General features: G+C 35.4%; 2 protein-coding genes across 6 annotated transcripts; one reads left to right on the top strand and one right to left on the bottom strand.

Moving 5' to 3' along the window:
• Positions 1 to 2,972: 2,972 nt before the first annotated feature.
• On the bottom strand, positions 2,973 to 5,046 carry LOC126757468 (solute carrier family 2, facilitated glucose transporter member 1-like). The gene is made up of 6 exons (XM_050471399.1): positions 5,035 to 5,046; positions 4,838 to 4,948; positions 4,621 to 4,781; positions 3,729 to 4,536; positions 3,563 to 3,665; positions 2,973 to 3,510 (listed from the first exon to the last, which is right to left on the bottom strand). Exons 1-6 carry the CDS (start codon positions 5,044 to 5,046, stop codon positions 3,257 to 3,259), a joined length of 1,449 nt encoding a protein of 482 aa, XP_050327356.1. The 3' UTR covers positions 2,973 to 3,256.
• A 1,536-nt stretch (positions 5,047 to 6,582) lies between these two features.
• Positions 6,583 to 26,604, top strand: LOC126756109 (TWiK family of potassium channels protein 18). Of its 5 annotated transcripts, none has more exons than XM_050468948.1 (11): positions 6,583 to 7,569; positions 15,951 to 16,141; positions 16,268 to 16,337; positions 24,042 to 24,458; positions 24,546 to 24,702; positions 24,778 to 24,905; positions 25,371 to 25,603; positions 25,659 to 25,885; positions 25,943 to 26,069; positions 26,127 to 26,228; positions 26,292 to 26,604. In XM_050468948.1, the coding sequence occupies exons 4-11, from the start codon at positions 24,320 to 24,322 to the stop codon at positions 26,358 to 26,360; spliced, it is 1,182 nt and encodes a 393-aa protein (XP_050324905.1). In that variant the 5' UTR covers positions 6,583 to 7,569; positions 15,951 to 16,141; positions 16,268 to 16,337; positions 24,042 to 24,319; the 3' UTR covers positions 26,361 to 26,604. The 5 variants fall into 5 exon arrangements, with proteins under 5 accessions (XP_050324905.1, XP_050324904.1, XP_050324901.1 ...); XM_050468943.1 differs by lacking the exon at positions 6,583 to 7,569 and adding an exon at positions 15,667 to 15,884; XM_050468945.1 differs by lacking the exons at positions 6,583 to 7,569; positions 16,268 to 16,337 and adding an exon at positions 15,667 to 15,884.
• Positions 26,605 to 26,650: the final 46 nt, after the last annotated feature.

Here is a 26,650-nt window from a genome sequence, read left to right as displayed (position 1 = left end):
CGCAATGATTATTGTGTGTAGAAAATTTGGAACTGCTCTTGAACTTTTGCAATTTAAGTAATATTTCGGAGATGGTGTCATATTCAACGAATTACTCGTACATTTGTTGACAAGACAGTAAAATTTAGCTTGACTTTTACAATCAAATTATGACTGATGACAGACATGACTCGAAGCATTTTGAACAAAATATTGAAGCCAAAGAACCTTTCAATTGATGATATTTCTAGAGAAAGATATCAGTATGAACCCTCTTTTATGACACAAACCGAGTTCGGTGAACTCAAGATTTTATATCTAAATTTGGCAATTAAACGAAATGAGATATAAAATTAGGAAGTAATGAGGCTTAAAATACCCCTTTAACACTCGAGTATACACATTAATATTGGTTGTGCGAACAAATGATGTTAAACCTTAAAACACGTTGTACCTATTGTATTACATACAAATGTATATTGCGGAGTTTCCAGTGCACAAATTAATGACATTAGGCTAAAATTAATCACGAATTATATTGGAGTTCATATGACAGCCGGACAACGCATCTGCACTCTTTGCGCTAAAATTATTAATATGGAGCCAGACCGGCACATTTCGTATTCTGGCATACTGGTGTAGATATATGATATGACTGTACATGCTTATACATACATACATATACTGCCAGGACTTGGTGTTGGTCATAGAAGCAGTGAAACACCCAGAACAAGGTTGGTTGATTTGATTCAATTTATTGAAATCTTTTTCATATGACAAATATTGTTTTTGTATAATCCAAATATATACGTACATATGACTAGGCCTGCATTAAATTACTTTAGCCTTGATGCGGTGCTGTGGAAATATAGAAGAGGTTAATCATTTTATGAAGTAATAAATGATTTGCTTTTTATGATTTAGCATTTGTGCACATGTGCAAATACATATGTATGGGTATATATATTTACGATCCAGGTTGTATATATTAACACTAGTTCCTTATATGATAACGATACTCCTTATCCATACATAGATACTGAAATATTTTATATATACATATACCTACTTGTATGTATGTAAACATTGGATGACAGTCGGCTGCAGTTTGCTGACGTTATTATTTAGTGCGACAAACGATGTGTAATCTGCCAAAAACTCATCAACTCAGAACACATACTTATGTACTAAGTTATTACGTAGACTTAGTGAGAATTTATGTGCCTGGGTATACATACATACATGTGACGCTAAGTGCGACTTAAACTGAAATGAAATGAAAGCTGACGAAATGAAATGAGCAATTAAACGTTTAATGACTAATGATCCACAAATATATGTACATACATATGTATATATGTATATACATATCGTCACCTAAAATGCAAAATAACGTAACAACATTTTCGAAAATTTACAATGACGTGAATGAAACACGAAATAAAATGGAACAAGAGTGAAAAAATTTTAATATTGGTTAAAACTGGTACATATCTGAGCGCAGAACCTGAAAATGTTGGACATACTTATGTATGTAATATTAGGTATGTAATTTGAAGTAGTGAATCGTAATCAATAAGATACTCAATTTCGAACGTTATTTTGCATTTTAGGTGGCGATATATAGCATGTACTTATATTTAGAAATAGATCAATTAGGAAGGAGAAAAAACTTTCCGGATTCACACAATGCGAGATAAGTGCAAAGCAACATCTGTAGAACACAATTCACATTACTGACATTTCACTATGGGAATACATAATCGTTAATTGCAGATTTGTTTTAATACTGTACTACTATAAATTAAAAGTTTTAGGTTTTTTAAGATCATTCTAACAGTTTATTTAGGAAATCATAACAATTTTTCGAAAGTCATGGAGAAAAGTGATCACCCCAAGTGTCAATCATCCGGACAAGTTTTGTTATGTTAGTGGAAAATATACATATTATAAAATCTCAAGGAAGAGTTGCTATTTAGAAGGTAAAACGAGAATTTCGAGGAAGATGCAATGCTAAATTGTTGGCAGATTAACACTAGTTTATAATCTTCTGACAAGAGAAAAAGTTACTTTTTCATCATTTTCTTTCGGAATAAGTGGCGTAGTTTTTATATTGACCACTTAAACCTGAGCTATGTTAATTTGTTGTCATATGTAAAATAATTATATAACACTTTTTTTTGTAAAATTAATAGTTTAGATTACAAATATGTTATACAACTTTGATACTGTCTTTATTTATTTATAGAACATCAATTTACAAAACAAAATGAATGCTTTAGGGGAGCCTTAAGAAATCTCAGTTGGCAATTTAGCACACATTTTCGCAGTGTACCACAAACTGGGGCATACTTCGTTATTTTTAAACAAAGATTTTTTCTTTATAATTAATTCACTTAAGTTAACACAATTTATATGCGCCATGCATGTACATGTGTATTTTTATAGGCTGCTGAGGATGCTTTTATACGAATATACTAAAAGAAAACACCTGTTGTAATGACCGCTTAAGCACGTCAGTGCTTAAATATTCACTTAATATTTTGGTAATATTGCAAAAAATGGCATGGTAATATTTTGAAAATAATTATATCTTCGCAACAAATATATACGCCTGTAACTGTATAATAATGGTGATGATGCGAAGTTTGTGCAAATTTAAAAAGAGGACATTAAGTATTTTATCCATTTAATCAGACAACCAGTTGAATGTATGACATCTCCACTATGTATATGGTATGAAGTCAACTATATGCTGGTGGTTTTCAGAAAGACGCATGTGGTCCATTTTGGAACTGATGCATATGAGCACACTGGGCCTATTTTAATAAAGCCTCTTTGAAAGTGTGTTAGAGTACAATAATATTCTCGTCATTTCGATATATTAAATATATTTATGTATGTATGTACATAAACAATCTTACTATACTTGCATATGCATCTAAGTCGATTATTTTGACACAAACAACCGTGTACCTTGTTGAGAGTGAAAAACATTGCGATCAAAGCCATTGAAGATGAGTTGGAATCGAACTCAAACTAAAACAGCAAATCAGATGGTAAAAATTAACATTTTTGAGAATTGAATTTAACATTATGCAATAAGTATTTTTATTTTAAAAAATAATTTTTTATAGAAAACAACAGTAATATGTTTATATAAATTTTAAGAAAAAAAAGACTTTTCTTCGATTAACGAAATAGTAAGAATCTTTCCAGGCAATAAACTTGATTTCAGTAATACAATATTTTTTCAATCAATTTCTGTAACCTCACTTTAAGTTACTTTCGATTTAAGGCCATTCGCCATCAAAGGCTTCACATCCGACGGCTCGAAACCACGTGTCTCCGGTACATAGCGCCACGTGAGCAAGAAGCAATATATACAAACACCACCACAGGGTAGGAAACAGAATGGACCAATTAGGCTCTCTACAGGAGGGAAACACATACCGATCAGGAAATTACCGGTCCAACATGAAAAGTTCCCGGTAGCCATGGCCACAGTACGAGGTGGTAATTCAAAGAGTTCTTAAAAATTCTAAATGTTTAGTTGTTTAAAGTTACTCTTTGGTAAATTTACCTGTTCCTATAAAGAATGGTATTGGCCCTAGGCCCACATTGAAAAATATTATGAAGGAAGCCATGAAAATAACGCAAAGTATTGGGAACCAGCTGACGTAATCCTAGAATGCAATTTAGTATCCAAATCAAATGAATATACTAATGTTAATATATACGATATTTACAATATATTTCAAAGCGAACCCCAAGCCGATTAATGATAGAGCACAAGCACCCGCTGAGAGGAGCATGCAGGGACGTCTATTGAATTTCTCCATTAAAACCAAACTAATGAGCGCAAACACAAAATTCAGCACACCAGAACCGAAATTTAACCAGGTGGCATTTTCATCGGAAAAGCCGCATTTGGTAAATATTCTTACTGAATAAAAGAAAATACCATTAATTCCGCTCAAGCCTTGACAAGCGGTAAATGAGATAACAATTAGCAGAGGCAGGCAAAATTCTGAGTTCTTCAGCACCGCCCAAAATCCAAGTATTTCACTAGAGGCAGCGGCTGAAGCTTTCAATTCTGCAATTTCGGCATTTATAGTTTCTTCAGCATTTTTTCCACGTAAACTTTTCAAGGACTTCCTGGCCAATTCTTCGTCTTGTCGCACCTTAATTAACCAACTAGGGGATTCCGGAAACGAAAAGGCCGGCAAGAAGCCAATCAGAACAAAAATCAAGTAGGAACTTAAGGCCAATTCCCAGCACTTCTCATTGCCAAAGACTTGTTGTAAACTAAATATTTGCCCAAAAACAATGCCACCCGTTATGCCAAGCAGTGTGAAGACGCCAGCACTGCCACGCAGATGTATGGGCGCGCACTCCAGCAAATACATCGGCTGTGAGGTGTAGATTAGCGCAGCTGAGATACCGATCAAAAAACGACCGAATAACATCATCTCGACGAGGTGAGCCATGCGGCTGAAATGTAAGAAAAGTCCAGCTAAGGATAACAAAACTCCGCTGAATGCAAGACATCCCTTTCTGTAAAAAGAAGTGGCGTGAAGCTAGTTAATCAACATACATATATATTTATGTACAGTATGTACGGTGCTCCCGACTTTTTACCTTCCAAATTTGTTGCTTATAGATCCAGAAATAAAGGAACCCAAAATACCGCCAACCTGGAAAATTGACACTATGCTAGCCCATAGTATGTCCGCCTTCGTTGCATTGAGTTCAATGCTGTATGTTCTAGACACACTAGCGATAGTCCATTTTTTGATCACCTTGAAATCGGCAATGCATGCGATTAGCAGTTTATGGGAATATTACCCAAGCTCACCTCAGCAGGCGTATTCATAACCCCCAGCGCATAACCTAGGGGTATAACAGCACCGATGGTGGTCCCGACGCAAATCAGCAGCAGCATTGGCGTCCACCCAACTCGTTTCGGCTGTTATATTTTAATTATAATAATTTATTCATTATATTAAAATACAATGGCCGGACAGTGGCGAAATTTGAACATCTTATGCTTACATCGTCTGGCATCTCGTGAGAATTAAAATTTCCCTCTTTTGTATTATATATGTACGTGTGTATCTTCAAAAGAATTGTATTTTATTTGAATTGTATTTTTCATTGAAATTATTTCCGTCAAAATTACAAGTCATCAAAACAACTACAGGCTATTCATTACAAAACATAAATACTCATTTAACAAGTATGGAGAGCTAAGTTCGGTTGTAACCGACCATTGTACACGGTCAAATTGACGAAACGGGAAAATTTCAGAACAACGTCTACAGAATTCGGAGCTAAAATTTACTATTATGGTACATTTACTAACACTTCACAAATTTATTCTATATATTTTTTTCATAAAAAATATTATTACTCACACATTAAGAAAACGTTAAGTACTCGTAATGTTAATAAGTGTTATTTTGCATTGTATAGAGCAGATTGGAGGAAAGTCTGGACTGATTGCATTTACAGTTGACGTTACTCAATTATACTCGAGAACATGTTTCCATTCAATTTTATGAAGCTAACCCTCACACTGAAGACATATTGGCATACAGTCTGCTAGAATAACAAAAATTATGACATGTAGTGCAGCGGAGCAGGGGTAGTCGATGGACTGATTTCACACATTTTCTACATCAAACTATAATTTAATATATAATATAATTGTACGTTCACTTGATATTGTTAAGACATCTTTCAATTGGTATAAAGACAATCAGAAATATTTTTATTGAGTATATGGGGGATAGGGCAAGTTTTGATCCGATTTCACCCACTTTTGACAAAAGTTCACGCCAATTGTCCCAGTCTTATTCAACAATAATTATATTCATTCATTAGTTTTCATGTATATTGCTTATATACCCCTTATCTCAGAATATTGATGATAATTGTATAGATTTAGTAAAATAATGAGAAGTCCTAAGGATCAATGTTATGTAAGCTAAAATCTTCGGAAATATTTTGCACATTTTCTTTAAGCGACTCTGGTTCTAAAATGGTTCTAACTACACTACATATAAGTGAAATTAACGGTATATAACTAAAACTTTGCAAAAATTTACAAATGGTAAATAGGTGCTCACTGTATGCCCACTAAAATATTCAGTGAAAATTAATTGATAAGTCATCGTACATCGCCTTCTGATAGGTTTAATGTACGTCTCTCTGTTAGAATGTGAAAAGGGCAACAAATGATGAAAGTAAATTCACCTGTTACTCCGCAGCACTGATCAAAATTGTTAAAAGTACAATTGCTATCAAACTCCTTTTAGGTTAGAGTACAAATATCACATGATAAATCACACCGAAATAACACTGTTTTGATTCCATCCACTTCTTTCACGTTAAAAAAGACAATTCACTCAATATAAAATATATAAAAACGAAACAAGCAACAACAAACATGAAATAATTCCTTTCTAAAAACTCCAAATCGATCCATGTCACCAAAGGTTTATCTAAATATTTCTATTTCTTCCTATTGACTTTGACGAACTATTTGTTTGCCAATAGTCAAAAACTTGTGGCCACGGTTTATCTACGATTAACATAGCTTACTCTACAAATCCTTAAGTTTTCGAAACTTTTAATTAACTGCTCATCTGCTTAATCATTTCATATCGTCTGCGCAGAATCCACAAACTCTCTCTCGACCAAAAATCGCTGATCGTTGGAAATCGTCATAAACACGACGTCAATACCTAGGAATCACCACAGAAAAATCTCAATTTCGAACTCTTTTGTTGGCCGTCGCGACAAAATAGTGTCAGTAGTGATTTCTCTGGCAGGCGGCGAAAAACGAACCGCGTCGAAATAGGAAAAGTTGGCGCGGCAGTGTCGTACTTTCTGCATAGGAGTGACGCTGGACCTTTTGTCATAAATTTATACCCGGCGGCATTTTAATTCGTCATTTGTCTATTTTATAAAATTATGGAAAATTTGAAAAGTGAATTTAGTGTTATTCTTCTATAGTTATAAATAATTTATGATAAATTTTATTTGTGTAAAAATTCGTTGCAAAAATAAATTAAATGCGAATGTACGAGTATGATAAAGCAGAACAGATTTTAAAAACATAGTAAAAAAATAAGTGCCCAATGGAAATCAAGTAAATACGCAAACTTTTTTGAAGCTGTGAAAAACTGTTATTGATGATATTCTTACATCCATACAGATCAGAATATTGTTTACACAAGTTTTGAATTGTGATATTGTTAGTAGCGTCCATACATATGTACATATTTCAACAGTGACGTCACATTGACTCTTAAGATATACAAATCCGGCCAAATATACAAAACCATTGTTTATACACATTTAAATGTACACACTTGTATATATACATACATACATATGTACTAGTTGAACTGTTTTCGTAGAGTATTGCCTAGGTGAAGATTATCGCAAAAACAAACGAGGCGATGACGTTCTCCGAGCTCTTCCACTTACAATGATTACAGTTTTTATTCGAGGGCTGCCGTGTGTAGGAAAAACTAAAAGAATTCTTGCCGATTGCTTCTACCAAGGAAACTCGATATTTAGGTAATAACCAATTTTCTATATTTGTATCAGATGCAAAAGGGATATGTATGTATCTGTGGTTTGCGTTTAATTTTACAGCTTTGATGGTGCTTAAGTTGGAATTGGTGTAAAAATTTCACAATGGGCCTGACTCCGCCCACATTTTGGCAAAATCGGATACCTCCGGAACTATTCGACCAATATGGTACATGTCCTTGACATTCTCATCTTACGGTGTGAAGTGAGCGAAATTAGACTGTAACCACTCCTCTTTCCTTTATACCATATCACAATTTTAGTTTCCATAGGAATCTGTCACTTTAGAATAAAACCTTGCACAAATAGTGTTCGTACGGTATGCCATCTCACGTCTAAATACTTGTATTGTCCTTGCTTGTTTTGATACCACAACTTATCAATACCAGATGAAGTATAATTGAAATTTATAGAAAAGCTTTTCCGATAACAATGTCTTGTGAAAATGTGCAAATACTTACCCTAGCCCTCATATAGTAATTTTGACTGTTTGTCCAGTTTTAAACGAAGCTCATTACAGTGACCATCACTAGTCCTTGGCTTTATTTATAGATAACCTAGTGCCTGATCGAAACATCTGTTTTTAAATTAACAAACTAACGGTCACATATTATTGTAATCTTCCGAACGGTTTCTAAGATACAGTGGTTACTAGTTTAAAAAACATACTATAGCTTTGAGAAAAAGGCATTTAAAGTTTACACTCAATTTGTCCCTCGCAGCTGCTGCTAGCTATCTGCTCTAAAACGTTCAAGATCACCCGAAAACTCTTTACTAATTGTCGAATAACTCGATAAGTATTTGTCAAATTACTTCAAGAGAAACGATTTTTGCAAATTCTAACTATCCTTAACCCCTTAGCGGATGTATTAGATAATATTTTAATGTCGAAAATGTGGGATACCTGCATATCAGAGTTTCGTTATTCTAGCAGACTTTATGCCAATATGTCGTCAGTGTGTGGGTTATCTTCATAAAATTGAATGGAAACATGTTCTCGAGTATAATTGAGTAATGTCAAAAGTTGCAATGCAATCAGTCCAGTACCCTACAATAGCGATTTCCGCCTTTAAACCGTTTATGTTGGTCAAAATGTCTGATATTTCACTGAGATTAAGTTTATATATTTTCTTCACCATGATGTGAATGAAGTCGGTTTAGACCTGCTTTTGAATGCCATATCCCTAATATAATGATTTCCGATTCGCTATATTTACGGTACTGTAATGAATGATTAATCTTCCCCAAAATTTTCGTATCATAAACAGGTTTATAGGTGGATGAATGATCATCAAGACGTGATGACTCGATTTAATTCATATATTACATATGTACATATGTAAGAAATTGTTTACCAATATTTGAAGGTAGCCAGGAATTTGATACTTGCACACTGCTAGATTAAAAAATTTTGGCTTCTCCCGAACTTAGATCCTCCTTCCACTTGTTTTTAATCATTTCCACGCCTATAAAACATTATTAAAAATACAACTGAAACACAAAAAGATCGATCGGATCGGATATTAAGCAAGATATCGCAAAATATCTATGTCGTACTTGCCCTCTGGCAGAAGATAATTTCGTACCCATAATGGGAATACAGGGCGACAATCGGTCCCCAGTTCTTATAATAGCGCCTGTTAAAATCATATACACTCGAAAGAGTACCCTCCGTACTTAGAAATATTATTTTGATGTTCGGGTATTGGCACATTTTACGCACGGTCTCTGCCTATGTGCGCGCTACGTAAGAATCCAACGAATTTAAAAGTTCGTACTAATTTTTTTTGCGAAAAGTCACTGAGTGAAAATTGGTGTGGACATCATTATTGTTTTGCTCAGGAAACTTGACGCGTCTGTCACTAAATAAACGGCGTGATGGCTGGCACATGTGCATATGTGTTCAAATATGTACATATGTCAGAAGGTGACAGATTTCACATTAAATTAATAATTACAATAATTATTTCTCATGTGTGCTAATATTTATATGTATGTACATACGTTTCGTTGTTGCCAAAAACAAAACAAAAAATACTTACAAAAAAAAAACAAAAACATTTTTCTTTACACAAAACCCTGCATATACATACATATGTACATATGTATACATAAAAAAAGTTATTAATCAAGTTAACTTTCTTCGATATCACCGTCCGAACAGTTGATCAATGTTTGGGTATTAAACGAAAAATATGCTAAAACAAGTGAGGAAAAGCTAAGTTCGGGTGCAACATTTTATACTCTTGGAACTTGCACGCAAGGCCAGGGAGATGTAAAACATCAACCATAAGATCGAAATATAAGCAATCTTATATATACATACATATATACTATATAAAGAGGTTTTCAATAAGAGCGCTTGAAAAATTTTTTTAAATAAAACATTTGGGATATCAATGAGATTCTTTTATTTATACGTGTGAAAGAACATTCGATGTCATTATGTATGGAACTCGATTTCTTTTGCATGGCCACCACGGGCACGCTTGCAGAAGTCCAGACGCTAAACCCAATTTTTGACGGTTTTCAAGCATAAATCGGCCGATACTGCTGCAACGGAACAAGTACGGTCCAATGACGCCGGCGGCCCATAAACCGCACCAAACCGCAATTTTTTCGAAATGCAATGGATACACATGGTGTACGTACGAATGTACTTTTAATTTCATTGATATCGCAAACAGTTTTTGTTTTATTAACAAAAAACTTTTGTATCGCTCTTACTGAAAAACCCGCTCTAAAGTTGAGGCCACTGACTCCGAATTTCGATAGTAAATTTTAATAATTTCGACTCGTTATTGGATCGTATGTCTTTCCATGCTGAAATGGCAAACCTTATTGAAGAGAAATGTTGAAAGAACGGGAAAAAATATGGCGTGGTTTGCTGTCCTTATTGGCCTACTTTTGTATGTACTATGTGGGAGTTGTAAGGTCAGCCGGATGTTCGACAATCCTGATATTATTTATATGGAGGCTAGACCAAGTTTTCGCCCAATTTCATCTATTTTAGGCACAAAGATATACTGTTATGAGTAAAATACGCTCTTTCATTTTCATTAAGATAACTCACATATTGGCCGATATCTGCGGTATAAAGTCACCAGAAAGCTCGAAAATATATATATTAGGTATAAGGTGCTTAAGGAAAGTATTGACTCAATTCAACCATTCAATTCCAATTTTGATAAACATGTGATTCCACCAAAAAAGGGAGGTGCCATGCCCATCGTGCAATTTTCACACCGGCCCCCATAAAGCTCTCTCATACCATCTCGGGTGTTAAATTAAATGTCTCTGACGTATTTAGTTATGGATTTATTGCGCCTTTATATATACATAAGTAGTATTAGTAGTTTTTAACACTACCATTATATGGGAGTGAGCGGCGTTATCTTCCGATTTCATCCATTTTCACACTAATAGGAATTCTTATAATATTTGTGAAGACAATTTTTTGTTTGTTGTAGTTTTAATAGATTAGGAGATACGTATATTAAACTTATTATTATTTTCAAAATTTTTTGCCTACGGATGCTTCTTGCTACTACAGTCCCCTGTGCCACATTAGAGTTTTATAGTTTAATTTAGTGGTGTTTTGTGGCCGTGGCAGTGGTCTGATTCTTCTTAATTGGCGTAGACACTGCTTACGCGATTATAGCATAGTTAACAACAGCGCGCCAGTCGTTTCTTCTTTTCGCTACGTGGCAGCAATTGGATATTGAAGGATAATGTGTCGAATACTTTCAAAGTGTTTTGTTGACCAGCGTAGCTGCGTCTTCGCTGAACTATGTCAATGTCGTCATATGTATATCTCGTACAGCTCATCGTTCCATCGAATTTTGGCCAACGCGCAAAGAACGTAAATTTTCGCAGAACTTTTCTCTCGAAAACTCGCAACGTCGACTCATAGTTTTTTGGCATCGTCCATATAGCAGGACGGGCATATGAGTGACTTATAGAGTTGGGTTTTTGTTCGTCGAGAGAGGATTTGCTTCTCAATTGCCTACTCAGTCCGAAGTAGCACCTGTTGGCAAGAGTTATTCCTTATTTCGTTTGCCATGGTCGCCATCAAAGGGGGGTCTCTCATCCGAGGCTGGATGCTACTTTTCATTGGGGGTGTTTTTTTACGTGGCAGGTTTCAAACCCGTTCGACACCAAACGAGGTTTCAGACCTGCTTCTGGAGAAAATAGTTTGAGCTGCAGAACTAAATAGAGAAGGTACCATCTTCTATAAAAGTGTACAGCTGCTGGCGTATGCCGATGATTTTGATATCATCGGCCTCAACACCCGCGCCGTTAGTTCTGCTTTCTCCAGGCTGGACAAGGAAGCACAGAAAATGGGTCTGGCAGTGAACGAGGGCAAGACGAAATATCTCCTGTCATCAAACAAACAGTCGTCGCACTCGCGACTTGGCTCTCATGTCACTGTTGACAGTCATAACTTTGAAGTTGTAGATAATTTCGTCTATTTAGGAACCAGCATTAACACCACCAACAATGTCAGCCTGGAAATCCAACGCAGGATTGCTCTTGCCAACAGGTGCTATTTCGGACTGAGTAGGCAATTGAAAAGTAAAGTCCTCTCTCTCTACCCAGAGGATACTTGGTGAAAGACCGGAAGTCGTGAGCTGCTTGAGTCATATGTAAAAGAATAGCTTCTGGCCACTCCCAAATGAATAGCGATCAGAGAACTTTCCTTACTTGCGTGAACTTCTACACATGACTCCATCCTCCGGTCCGATTACGCATCTACAAACTATTACAAGTTTCCTCAAGATATTCCAATTTTTACATAAGTTACAGGCAGCCAGACTGTCAACTCGTCTCTTATTCTTGATCATTTACATGTACATAAGTATGTACATAACCCTATATCTATCTCGATTAGTTTTAGGTGATATGTATAGTACAATCATTAGGTAAACAAAACCATTATACTCTGTAGCAACATGTCGCAAGAGTATAAAAATGGACAACAAATGCGATGAACTGTCAAAAATTTTATAAGCGGAGCCATTCAATCTAATTTATGAAACACCTACATACCTTACGATTTGACGCAAAGAACTTAAACTGACCAAACAAACGATTTTCATGTGGCTCTTGGCATAGATCTTTTTTATTTAATTGCGTACAGGAGATCGTAAATACATACATACATACATATATTATACATACAATGTAAATGAAAAGATACCAAGATATCACATGTGAATGTAGTTGTGTAGAAAAGTAAGGAAATAAATGAATTTCAAAGAATCTTCGTTTGATTGATCAAACGGTTTCGTCGTTTTTTCCCCAAAATTTTTATGTTTTCTATAATTTCTTTGGAAGTGTTGCGTTGGAAGGTTGTAATATATTTTCCATAAAATATCTCTAACTTCGGTAATTACCATACTATTACTCAATCACACTTTTCATAAACAATTGCAGATAAACACATATCTCACCTGCACATGTACGTACGAGGGTGGGTAAACAGAATCTCCCCAAGGTACTAAAGAAATAGTCATGACGCACAAATATACCACAGATGTTAGAATGGTCGGGTGTTTAAGTTCCTAATAGCTGTGGTGTGTTTCTAATAACAATGAAATACCAAATAGTGCAAAATAGAACAATTGGATATACATACAAGTATGCATAAACATATGTATGTACATACGTTTGTACCTAGGCATATTAATGTTGTTAATTACGTATCTTAATATAAGTACATACTTATGAATGCACATTTTTCTGCGTATGTACCGTAATTGACCAGATATTCACAAAGCGCCAAATCTTTGAAAAGACCAGTGAAAAGAGGATCGACACGCATCATCTCTTCGCCGATTTCAAAGCTGCTTTTGACAGCACGAAAAGGAGCTGCCTTTATGTCGTGATGTCTGAATCTTATATCCCCGCAAAACTAATACGACTGTGTAAACTGACGTTGAGCAACTTCAAAAGGTGCGTCAGGATCGGGAAGGACCTCTCCTAGCTGTTCGATATCAAACGAAGTTTTAGACAAGGCGATTTGCCTTTCGTGTGGCAATTGAGAAATAAAGTCTTCTCTCGACGAACGAAAACCAATGCTATATGGTGCAGAGGCATGAACGATGACAACATCTGAAGAGCCGACATTACGAATTTTCGAGAGAAAGATTCTTCAGAAGATTTATGGTCCTTTGCGCGTTCGCCACGGCGAATATCGCATTCGATGAAATTATGAGCTATATGATATATAGTATACGACGACATTGACATAGTTCAGCGAATTAAAAGACAGCGGCTGCGTTGGCAAGGTCATGTTGTCCGGATGGACGAAAACACTCCAGCTCTGAAAGTATTCGACGCAGTACCCGCCGGGGGAAACAGAGGAAGAGGACGATCTCTACTCGATTGCAAAAATCAAGTGGAGAAAGACCTGGCTACGCTTGGAATCTCCAATTGGCGTCACATTGCAAAAAGAAGAAACGACTGGCGAGCTGTTGTTAACTCGGCTATAACCGCGTAAGCGCTTTCTACGCCAGTACAGAAGAAGAGAAATACTTATTTTTCAGTGTATCTCTATATGGGCACATTTACATATGTATGTACATACGTAGGTGGCAGGGCGGAGTATTTGCACATGTTCGTTATATTTAGCAGATTTTTCAAAGATACGATTACTATACATACATATATATACATATATGTCTATGTATTAGTGAGTTGTTCTGCATTTCATCCCATTACAGCTTTTGATCTTTTCATAGCGAAGTAACGGTCCGTCCAAAGGTTTGTCAGCGAGACGGTCAGCTTGATTCAGCGTTCGCATGTTGGCTTGTTACTCGCAGTCACAGTCGCAGTCGTTTCGCTTCAAGCACCTAATAATATTCAATTTAATTATGCGGAAAACACTGCGTATACATACTTACATACATATGTACATATAACCATATATGTCTGTCTGTCCGTAGTACTATTAGGTTTACACGTATATGTATGTATGTATGACTGTGTGAAAAGGCAAAACGTTTTGCTTTTGCTGTTTGACTAAAGTGTGTAATTGCAAGCAATTTGTTGGAAACTATTATTTTTTAAATAATGAAGTAATAAAACATTAACATTTTATAATAGTAAATTAACATAGTTCGTAAAATACTGACATTTATTGGAAAATGTAAAATTTAACCATAAAACATGCTACCTTGTTGTAAAGTCTGTAAGGTGCTTCCTCTTCAAGCATGTTAATGAATGCAAAACCAACAACATTAATCTGTTATCCAGTTGAATCGAAAAGCCAAATAACCTGTGATGCATTTGAGTACAACGTTTTTGAAATTAAATCCATTTAAATTTTTACAAAGAATTCAGCAAAGAAATTTGTAAAAAAGTTGGATAATGAAATTTGTGAAGATAAGGGAGACGATGCTGTATCAGTTCGTGTACATACATACATAGCACATAAATGGTTCGCTCGCTTACGTTCTGAAAATTTCGAAATTTCAATTTACACTGATGGAAATGTCTCTAGCGGAAAAATGGCAAAAAGTGGTCGACCTGTATCAATTTATTAGTATAAAAAAAAATAAGTTGAAGTTTGAAGAAATACGAAAAGACTTTCTCGACTACCCAATATGACGTAAATATAATAAATAAATAATTGAACGTTTGTTCTATTGTAGACCACAATAGAGCTAGATTCCCCTTGGCATACGACATCAATGGCATCGCCATGTAAAAAATATCTTCTTATGGTTTATTGCTGCTGGTTGTAGGGTTTCCCTACAGGGTGTACCATCCATATCTAATTTGGTTCACAAAAAATATATATTCAGAGAAGTAAATATTTATGTTCGTAATTAATGATCTAACGTAAATAAATAACGTAAAAGTGTTCCATCCAACCAATTGCGATTATTTTAAAATGCCAGCACGAAATTGATGCAAAAATATTCACAAAGCTTGTCCCTTCTTAAGATGATACAACAACACGCAAAGGAAAATAATTTCTTTGTTATTCGCGTATGTGAACCATTTTTTTAGTAGTGCCAGGCTTTTAAAATACTAATTTTCATTGTAAATATATCGGAATTATATTCGTAGGTGAGTGCCTCGAAGAACTACAAAGAATACACAATTTAATTTAGATGCTATGTTCCCTGGTGTTGCTTGCTTTTAAGTAATTGTGGACTCTCTGTGGATTAAGCATTCGTAACAAAATTGTTATGAGCAATACCTTCTATTTTGGTTGTACCCCCTTAATAGATGACGAATCAGCTTCGTAGCTATATCGTTTCTTATAGGGTCGACATTCTGCATTTTAACAGGTGATTTGTTAAATGGATGATGTTCCAATCAAATCTGAATTTAAACAAATATTCCTTTATTTACAGTATTGTTCCTACGGTGGCATGGATATACAACCCCACACCTTTCGAGCTGAACTATTTTCACACTTTGAATATTTTACGGTACACCAGCTAAAATTTACCTAATATATGTATCGCCATAAATTCTTCAACAAATACAAGGTCTCAATTAGTGTACTCGTGCTTCTCTCATTGTTTTCCGTTTGGAATTTAAGGTACTTTATCTAGCCATAAGACTGCATAATTTTAGAATCAATACCATACATAATCATGGTTGATTTATTCTACTGAATTCGATATGGACAAACAGTTGACATAAGAAACACAACTTTGTTATCTAGAGACTGGATCATAAATATTGCGGAAAATTGGCGTTAACGAACGAAAATCAAAGTCCTTTCATTTCTAGAAGTAAGTTATATTAATAAACTCGAAAGTCATATTTTATGTTTGTTTTGTTTATCACATTAGCCTTTTGCTATTTTGGATGCACAGTTTGCTTTCTCTGGAATATATCCAAACAGCAGGTGGTGGCATATTTCAGAAAATTAGCTGTTCGAGCATAGTTCTTTTTTTGTAAACGCTTATTTTAAAACTCGTAGTTTTTTTTAATTTAGCTATATTTTATTTATAATCATGAGTTAAAAACTTGCCAAGCCTATCATGCACACCACAAATTTTCTGCGAGAAGTGGGCAAAACTTTGGTTTGATTGCGTTTAGTTTGATATTGGGCTACATGAATATTATACCCCAAAGAAGACGATGCCACGACCTCAACCAACTTTTTCACTCGTTCTAAGTACTAATTCGGTTTGCCTAAACGACAGCATTCCTGAGGAGAACGAAATTATATTTTGAAGTAGTCGACTTATGTATGTATATGAAAACTTTTAATTCATTTGTTGGTTTTGTAGGATACATTTTCGCTCAGCTGTGGTCCGGCATATCATGATCACTTTAATAAATAAATAAAAAATAAATAATGTATACTTGAATCTACATTTATTGAAAAGTGTTTGTGATTACTTCTATTGAAATAAAAATATTTATTGTAACATATTCTTTCGTATTTCATCACAAGTACGCGCCCACATAGCAATTTTTCAATACCGATGAACACCTGTTTTCCCTTACCGCCCATCAACTCATGCCAAATGTCGCTTTGGGAGCCAAGTTACAGCTGGTTCGTGCTTTTTCTAAAATTGCCTACTCTTTCGCATTTGCTTATTCAACCACACTAGCCTATTAAACGCTATTTCTATTCATAATTCATATTTTTATCCATTCAGACAAATTTGAAAAAAATGTGTTTTTCTTTTATAAGCAAGCAATTACATATATACATGCATATATATGTATACATACATACTATATACATAGGTATATATTGCATGCCCGCGTAATAGCCACTCACAATGATCATAAAATGTCTTGACTATGTCATTGAAATAAAAAAGATTTCAATTGAATTAGGTTTCTCATAAATAGTATTTAAATGGGGGAAACTTAATAAAAGAAAAGTTGCCTGCCAAAATGCAGCTGTCATTATGTTACACATACTCGTATATATTTACACATTTTATTTTCACATTATACATAATTGGCAATTTTACAAAAAGTGACTTTTTCTAGTATACGAAAATCCACTTAATATTAAAGTGATCCAAATAATGATGATGCCTTCGTTGGCTCACTGCAACTCATTCAAATTAAACAACGCTTTTCGGTCATTAGACGCATCCTCAAATACACCCCTTATGCCACGGCCCCCGAAAAAGTAGACGCCGTGTACTTGGGCATAGTAATAACAATGACGACTGGCGTCAGTTGCTCTCATAAAATGGATGTTTGGTCAGAAATAGACGGTCACAAAACCTAGTAGGAAATTTACGCTTCCATTGGCCGATGGCTTATGCGGAAAAATTTAAATGAATAATTGCAGTAACTGTAAATTCATACGGTTCACAGATAGGTCAATACATAACATCACTCTTAGGGCAACCTTTTGATATATATGGTTTCTACTAACAAAAACTGTATCTAGGTACCTTATAATTTTAACATTAGGTTAGGTTAGGTTATGGTAAATGGTTGATATAGAGAGATCGCACGTGGACTGCTATATGCAGTGCTTTGTGAAGCCATACAAAAGAAGAACTCTTGTGTTCGAACTTATAAATTATCAAACGCTTAGTTACCAATACAAATTGCACAGACGCATCATTTTCATTCCCGCCAGTTCAGTAGGATGTATGAAGGTATGAGCTCTCAAGTGTTTAAACCTTGACCTCCCAAACGCGAGACAGTCAAAAAGGAAGTGTTAATTTGTTTCCACCTTATCTTCTTCCATATCGACGCTCTGCTATCTGAGTGGATGATCACTTCTCTGAAGGAGGCTATACTTCAGAGCAGGAGATCTACTGCTGCCTTAATGGCTGTAACCTCGACTTGGAAAACATTACAATAGTCAGGAAGTCTGAAGTTGAAGTTGATAGAAACACCTTTCCGTAAAGAAGCTCACTGCCCCTATTCTTCAAAGGCTTCTTCCCACCCACAACTCCCTCGCCGGTATATAAGGAGATAAGGAGCCGCCAGAGCTCGGTTTGGCTAAGCCGTGATTCAGTTGACACAGTATAAAGTCAAAGTGTGTGAGGATTTCTGAGTGTACAGACATGTGTTCTTTAAGGAACCCAGACTCTCTGAGTCTGCTAGCAACTATCGCAGCCATACACCTTCCAACGATATCTACGGGCATTATGTGCAAGACGGCGTTAAGTGCCATGGTTGGAGTGGACCTTTGAGCACCACACATGCTGATGAACGACGCCCGTTGAACGCTGTCGACCTTCTTTGTAAGTGTGGTCTTTTCTAGAGATCTCCACCACATAAAGACTCCATAGAACATAATGGGCTTGACTATGGTGTCCTAGAGTCAGAGGACCACTTTCGGTGAGAGACCCCACCTTTTGCCAATGGCTCCTCTGCAGCAGTATAAGGCTATGGATGGCATTTTTACTCTCTCTTCTATATTCGGCTTCCACAAAAGCTTTCTATCCAGGATGAGCTCTAGATATTTCACTGTATTCACCGGATGACTCTCATTTGCGGTAGCGGTGCCAACGGGATCTTGTAGAAAATAAAACCATTTCCGTTAGGTTAGGTGATTGATTTGGGTTGATGGCAAGACCAATTCCGACTTTGTTAAGAGACTGAGAAACCCTTACGTCAACTCTTACATGGTTCTCAGAAACTTTTCTTTGACTAAGTGCTACATTGACAATCAGTTTTTTAAGTAGGTCGTTAACGATCAGGATCGATAGTATAGGAGGGAGAACACCACCTTGTGGGGTTGCCCTACGGCTTGAACGAATTGATCGCACAATTCAAGTACTGTTCATTCAGAAAGTCGACAAAGGCCACAGTTCTCTTGCCGCACTCCGAGAAATATCCCCCTGGAGGACGTATTGCTTGGAAAGTGAGCATCAAGGAGCATCCGAAGTGTATATTCACAGCTTAGGGTCTACTTCCCATTTGCGTTCTTAAAATAACCCGCACATAGCGACCGATTTTGACATTTACAGTGTATCTAGAAATCCCATACATTTCAGGGAAAATAGCTGCTATTCTATTCACATCTATGTATGTTCGCCTTAATGTTATAAACTCATATAAAACTGTAAGTTAATCAATAATTCACTTTACTTACAATTCCTTCCGCCCATATCAACAACCAAATATAGCACACAGTTGTCATAATGCAAAGCTAAGTATAAATACACTAACAAAATAAATAAGTACAGCTGCGAGCAATGAAATAGAATGTAATGGGCACCAACTCTCTAAACAGTTTTCAATTGCTAATAAAATATTGCTGGGTAGAATGACCTCAATTTTTTGTCACAACAACACAACGTCTCTTCATAGACTCCAAAAGTGCTTCGCACCGGTTCGGAAATACATACCCTATATTCCGTTTAAAAAGGAAAGTATGAAAGGTATGACAGGTTATACTTACTTTTTATACGAATTAAAAACTATTAACTTTTTTGAAATCACAAGTGTATTAACGAATGCCCACTACTATTTCAATGCTCGCAGCTGCATGTACTTATGTATATATTATAAGCAATAATTTGGTTAAATTCGTAATACTTAGTATATAAAATATTAATCAATTTCTGACGCACTCCCGAATACGTGCTTTATGAACCTTACATAATTTATAATAATTGAGGTTATGTGACTAGATTTATGTAACTTAAAAGCGCCTTTAAAATTCATCTTATATCCCGAAGCCACATATGTACATATTAAAAACAAAAGTACTTCCTTACATTCACGCACACGTAAAGGCAGTTCAATAACATTTGTGAGTCATACGATTTAGGCTAATGTACAGTATTTTTTCCCAAAGCACCCGACAAGATTTTGTTTTAGTTTCGCTTCTACGCATACGATGTTCACTCATAGTATTAGCAACTGGTTAAAACCACATGCAGACACAAGTATAATGTGCATAGATATTTATAAACTTATATGTATCGGTGTGGTCTTATCACAAAATCGTCGTTGTGTACATATGTATGTATGCACACGCCTTCTGTCATACAAGCAGCCATACGATCTTTGTTGGTATGTTCGGAGTCAAGTTTTCAAAAGTTTAGACATATCCGCACTTGTTTCGACGCACGTGTGCCAAAAAATATATTTAAATTGCAGTTTATATCCATAAATACAGACATACGAGCATACTTACATACAAAAGTATCGCACATTAGGGTGTGTTAAAGCAGTTGAAATGGCATATTTACACATAGGGTTGCAGTGTTTTTAATTATTATTTAATTTATTATTTAAATACGTAGAGTACGTTCAAGACAGCTTGAAACGTAGTCATGGAGCTTCATTAGCAAAACTAGAATTACATAGGTTCAAAGTTCGAAAGTTGTAAAAAATAATCGCATGAAAATATTCGCGATTTAATTCCATTTTTTGATCGAGATGAATATTTTAAGTGGGAGTACCACATAATCCCCAAAATCGAAATCCCCAAATCAAAATCCCCAAAATCGCGGCGATTTTAAACCTAATTTCAATGTATTTCACACAGAACAAGGGAATTCTATACTCAATATTATATCTAAAGTTGAAGTTCACGAGATATTTTATGTTTAATGGTTTCACGAATATTTAATAGGTAAATTAAAGAAAATGCAATACATGTTATATCAATCAGTTTAACATATTTGTACAACATAAATAAATACAAACTTCACAATTTTTCGAATAGCTTATATACATTAACATAAACATATATTTATATACATACATATGTAGACCAATCTTTAGTGATGTAAAGAAACAAAAAAGCAATAAATTCAAAACATTTACATAAATAAACCATGTATGGAAATTCTAATTACATAATGAAATACTTTGTGCTATCGATTTTAAATAAATAAGTTTATCTGAATCTAAACGACGTTTAACAACTTTTTTAATTTTCTTTACACGCTCGACATTCTTTTTGTTTTTTCGCACACCGATCCCTGAGTGTATTTTTTCTATGGTTGATTTAACTTCTATCATTTCTTTTTTTAAATGTTTTATGATTTCATATACACCACATTTTTTTCTCCCTACAATTACTTTAAGCCTACGGTGCCAAGCCTCGAATGAATTTTGGGTGCGTGGAAAATTATCCTTAAAAGAATCCGAAACGCACCAAAAATTTGGATTATATATCATAGCACCCGCCTTCATATTTTCACTAATGTACTGGTTTTTAAACCAAGCACACAATTTTTTAAAATCTCTGTCTGTCGAGCTACTCTTCAGTTCACTGAAATAATCTGACACACATTCTGGGGGAACAAATGATAAACTTTTCAGCATACGAACAGCTATGCTGAAACTTTCATCCGCCTTTCTTTCTGAACTCGTCTCCAAATGATCTGGCCAAAGTGAAATAGACACCCTTTATATCGGGCATCAGGAAAATACTCTTTTGCCGCAGACGAGACGGTTCGCTCAAAATCAGTAATAATTCTTTGCGGATTAAGATTAATATTCTGTGCTAAAGCCAAATTAAACAGTTTATGAAAAAATTCAGTGTACGCCTGCTTGGATTTTTTGCTCATCAGGCAAAAGACTAGAGGCACAAATTGACCATCAATTAGCCCTTGTATGGCGAACAGTTGGCGAAAAACTTTCGGTACAACAAAAAACGTCCCATCCATCACCCAGCAGTGTGACCTCTCCAATTCCTTTAGGGAACTCGTTGTGCCCATAATAATGTTCTTTTCACCATCGAAACCCCAAGCACTCAACACAAATAATTCTCCCTCCAGGTATTTCAAATGCTCCGGTATATTAATTTCCTGTACATTTCCTGGTTCGTTGGTATATGTACCCTTTCGAAGTCGGCTTATTTTCATTTTTTGGGCTCGTTTCGATGGTAAGTACACCCGGCGGTCTGGTTATCAATCTACAACTGCTTCCCTAATAATAAATAAAAAAAAAGGGATTTTGTGTTTGGGGATTTTGTGACACTGCCTCAAAAAAGAGGTGGGGATTTCGTGTTAGGGGAATTTAATTTTGGGGATTTTGATTTTGGGGATTATGTGTTTGGGGATTTTTTTTCAGCTGGGGATTTTGTGGCACTCCCATTTTTTAAGTAACTGTAAACAACTCAAATAGCGACTTTTCCAAAAATTCTGCGATTGTATTCAAACGAGTGAATTTAGTAATCACAGCTCAAAGCAATTGATTCTGCCCAAGCTTTTGATATGTAGGTTGTCTTTTTTATTTCTGGATTTGAAAACAAAAACAAATACTAATCACAGAAAGTAACTCTATTGTTTTTTTTTTTAATATTCTCCAATAAGACCTATATACATACATACTTTTGGATGCGTTTGAACCAATTCTCGAAGCACTTTTGTCAACATGATTGAGATATCTCGAAAGCATGAGTTTTGAACGCAACAATCGCTTCTTCAGTTGTCGAAAAACTCTGGCCTCTTAGTTTATTTTTTTTTTTAGGTATAAAACGAAGTTATTCGGTGCCAAGTCAGGACTATACTGAAGACGGCTCATCAAATCAATGTTTTGTGAGCTCATAAATACATTTCATTCCAGGAGTGAGAGCTCGCATGGTCGTGGTGAAGAGTGCTCCCCATTCGGTGGTTGGCTTTCCTGATTTCTGGAGAGACAATTGACACAAAAATATTTGTATAACACGCAGAATTAACTGACCTGCGATGTTCTAGTGGCTTGGTTGCGATATCTCCAACTTTTCTGAAAAACAGCTTGAAGAGCTTCGTGGGCTACCAGCTTTTGTTAGATTCGGTTCAATTGGAATTGGTCGGCTGCTGTTTACTTTCGAACTTATACGTATAAATCCGCGTTTCATCATCTGTCACGTTGTCATAGATATATTTAAAAAATTTGTTTCAACATTTCTCTCGACCAATCGACCCTAGCCTTTTTTGAGTGATCAATAAATTATGTGGGACTCCGCTTGAAAAATGTTCATGCAATATTAAATGTATGCTGGTTAAATGACGATCTTGCAATCAGTTTGTATACAGCATTAATAGTTTCCGGAGCAAGAACTGATTTTGGACGACCTTCACGAAATTCGTCTTGGATTGATCTACAACTTCGATTGGAATTACCATGCCATCAATAAATATTGGTCCTTGATAGAGCTTCATCGCAAAAAATTTAATTAGGTTCATCGAAGCACTGTTCCTGGGATAATTCACGTCGAAAGTTGCAAAAAATAATCGCATGAAAATGTTCGCGATTTAATTCCATTTTTTGGCCGAGATGCATATTTTAAGTAACTGTAAACAACAGTTTTGAGTATGCATAACGCTGAAAATATAAAACTTTACGATAAAGTTGTGAGTTCCTAGATTGCAATACTAGGGTTGCCAAATCCCGAAATATGAAAGGCAACCTACGTATTCCTTAACCTAAAATACCATAAAATATAAATTGTTATTAATATAAATATATTAACAAAAATTATTAATATAAAATATTTATTATTATTGCATTGACTTTTATTTTTCTAATGCTTTACTGATTTTCTCGTTTACTTTCAGTTGCCGTTCTTATCGCCATCAACCTTACAGAACACACACAACTAATGATACGTATCTGCTGTTCTGTCGTAAAGCATGTCCAGTGTTACAGAGCACAGAGGTTCTCTTTTGCAAATTGGGGCAGATCGTAGCTCCACTTTAATTGCCGATCGCCCGTTGAAACTCATCTTTACAAAGCATCGTCGAAGAAGACACACAAGTGCATACACTCACTCCAGCATACAAGAGGACGGTCGGAGTGCTGTTTGAGGTGACTTAGAGTAAGCGTTGTACGGAAAATGTCATCACGGCGCAGCTCATTTCGAAAACGACAAAAACCCCCTTTCGAACGATTCAAAGATAGATGTCGACAATTCACAGCTTTTATGTTTAGTAATGTTGGCATCATACTCCTTGTAATAATCTATACCATTGGAGGTAAATTGAAACTCTCCCAACTCTGTTCAATTCAAAATATATTTTAGATTTTCTTTTATTGAACTCAATTGCATTGACTATATACAGGTGCCTTCATTTTCCAAGCAATTGAATTATTCGAATACGAAAGATTCAACAAGCACAAAAGTATAAAACCCAACATAACGGCGAAATGCCTGCAGAAGATCTGGGATATAACTGTACAAAATATAAGTTTCTTTGATAACTTTTATTATAAGGAAAGGTAGGTATTATGAACGCGAAATTTGCGTTGTGCAAGCATTTATGTCTCACAGCCTTCTTCCTTTCTATTTTACAGAGTAAACGAAATTTTACTGGAATTTCAACGGGAAGTTGCGCATGAAAACTTAATTGATCCAGATATTGACAAACAATGGAGTTTTTCGGGTGCCTTCCTCTATTCACTAACGGTTATAACTACTATAGGTGAATACAATCTTTCAGATTGCTAGGGTTTACTCACTGTTAAAACACAATGCAAAGTCGCTTTTTAGATAGCCTTCACGAACAAGCAAGTGTGAGCTTTGTGCTGCTAATTCAGAGGCTTGTGTGACCATCAACATAAAAGAAAAATTTTGATAATTGGACTCTCCAAACCCGCGCAATTTGAAATTTAAAGATACCCGTTATTTTCTTGAACTTATTGTGGTTTGGTTGAAAAATCGACTCCTTAACAACGTATACCAAAAATATTTCATACGGCTTTCATTCTTACAAAATGCGAGAGCATTAAAAGTACGACCGCGACCGATCTTACTGCTTCCTTGTTTTTAATATTTGTAAATATTTATCTAAAATACTCGCTTTAAGCTTCGCCGTTGTAAAAACTTAAAGCAGAAAGGCCATACTTTATCGCATAATATAATATCTTCATTATTTTTCATTCCGCAGGCTATGGAAATATTTCACCAAAATCGGATTGGGGCAAATTAGTGACCATTTTATATGCAATTATTGGTATGCCACTTTTCCTTTTATATTTATCGAATATAGGCGATGTTCTAGCCAAATCCTTTAAATGGATTTACTCCAAAGTATGCCTGTGCCGCATTTGTCCGGGTGTTGCAAGACGGAGAATCATACGGGAACGAAAGAAACTGCGTCAATTGGCTATGTCTAAAGCGGTAGGTTTGAAACTCAGCAACAGAGACTATTAAAATAAAAAACATTACATAACAGCTGCAAGATATGGAAAGTCATCGGAATACGAGCAGTAGTAGTGACAGTCGGAGCAGTAACAGCTCCTCGAGCAGTTACTACAGTGAAGAAACTGAAACTTCGACCCAGAGTATGAGTGCACTGGAGAACTTCGAGGAAGAGAATGATTCTGACATTGAGAGAGAAATACGAATGAATACTGACGAAATAACTGTACCGCTAACGGTTTGCGTGATCATAATGATAAGGTAGTCTGTAGTTTATAAAAATATATTACAATTGGCTAAGGCAATTTGATTTCACAGTTATATATTAGCTGGAGCTATTTTGTTTAGCCGTTGGGAGGAATGGGGCTATTTGGATGGCAGTTACTTCTGTTTCATATCGTTAAGTAGTATAGGTTTTGGCGATTTGGTGCCCGGCGAGCGAGTGGTATGCTTCTAAATATTATTATTGTTATCTAGAAAACTAATCCGTTTTCATTTCCAGATTACTGCCGATAAAGACAAAGTGGAGGTTAGTTTTATACTTTGTGCTGTTTATCTGTTACTTGGTATGGCGCTCATTGCTATGTGTTTCAATTTAATGCAGGTACATTACAACGAAATAAGATTCAATGAGACCAGAATTTGAACATACAAATCTCCTTTTCAGGAACAAGTCATTCATAATGTGCGCGCCATAAAGAGGGCTTTTAAGTCCTGCTTTGGTTGCAGAAGATGACACTACGTAAGACACAGTTATTAAGTGTACAGTAGAATAAATCGTGATACTAAGTTGCAAATATATCTTCGAAGAATATATGTAGATATATATTATTATACAATAAATATGTATGTATAACTGGTTTAAGGATAGTATAACTGGTTTAGATAATATAGTTAATTTAAATAGCAATCCAAATGTGTTCGCAAACAAAAAGCAAGAAATAAATAAAAAAAATAGGTGTTTTACGGATATTAATAGACCCATCAAATGGTTTTATTTATAATTGTTTCAAATGTTATTAAAAT

Source organism: Bactrocera neohumeralis, chromosome 4, assembly GCF_024586455.1.
Source record: "Bactrocera neohumeralis isolate Rockhampton chromosome 4, APGP_CSIRO_Bneo_wtdbg2-racon-allhic-juicebox.fasta_v2, whole genome shotgun sequence".
NCBI classification, from domain to species: Eukaryota; Metazoa; Arthropoda; class Insecta; order Diptera; family Tephritidae; genus Bactrocera; species Bactrocera neohumeralis.
Note: the sequence above shows the minus strand (reverse complement) of the source record. Positions and strands in the feature narration are given on the sequence as shown.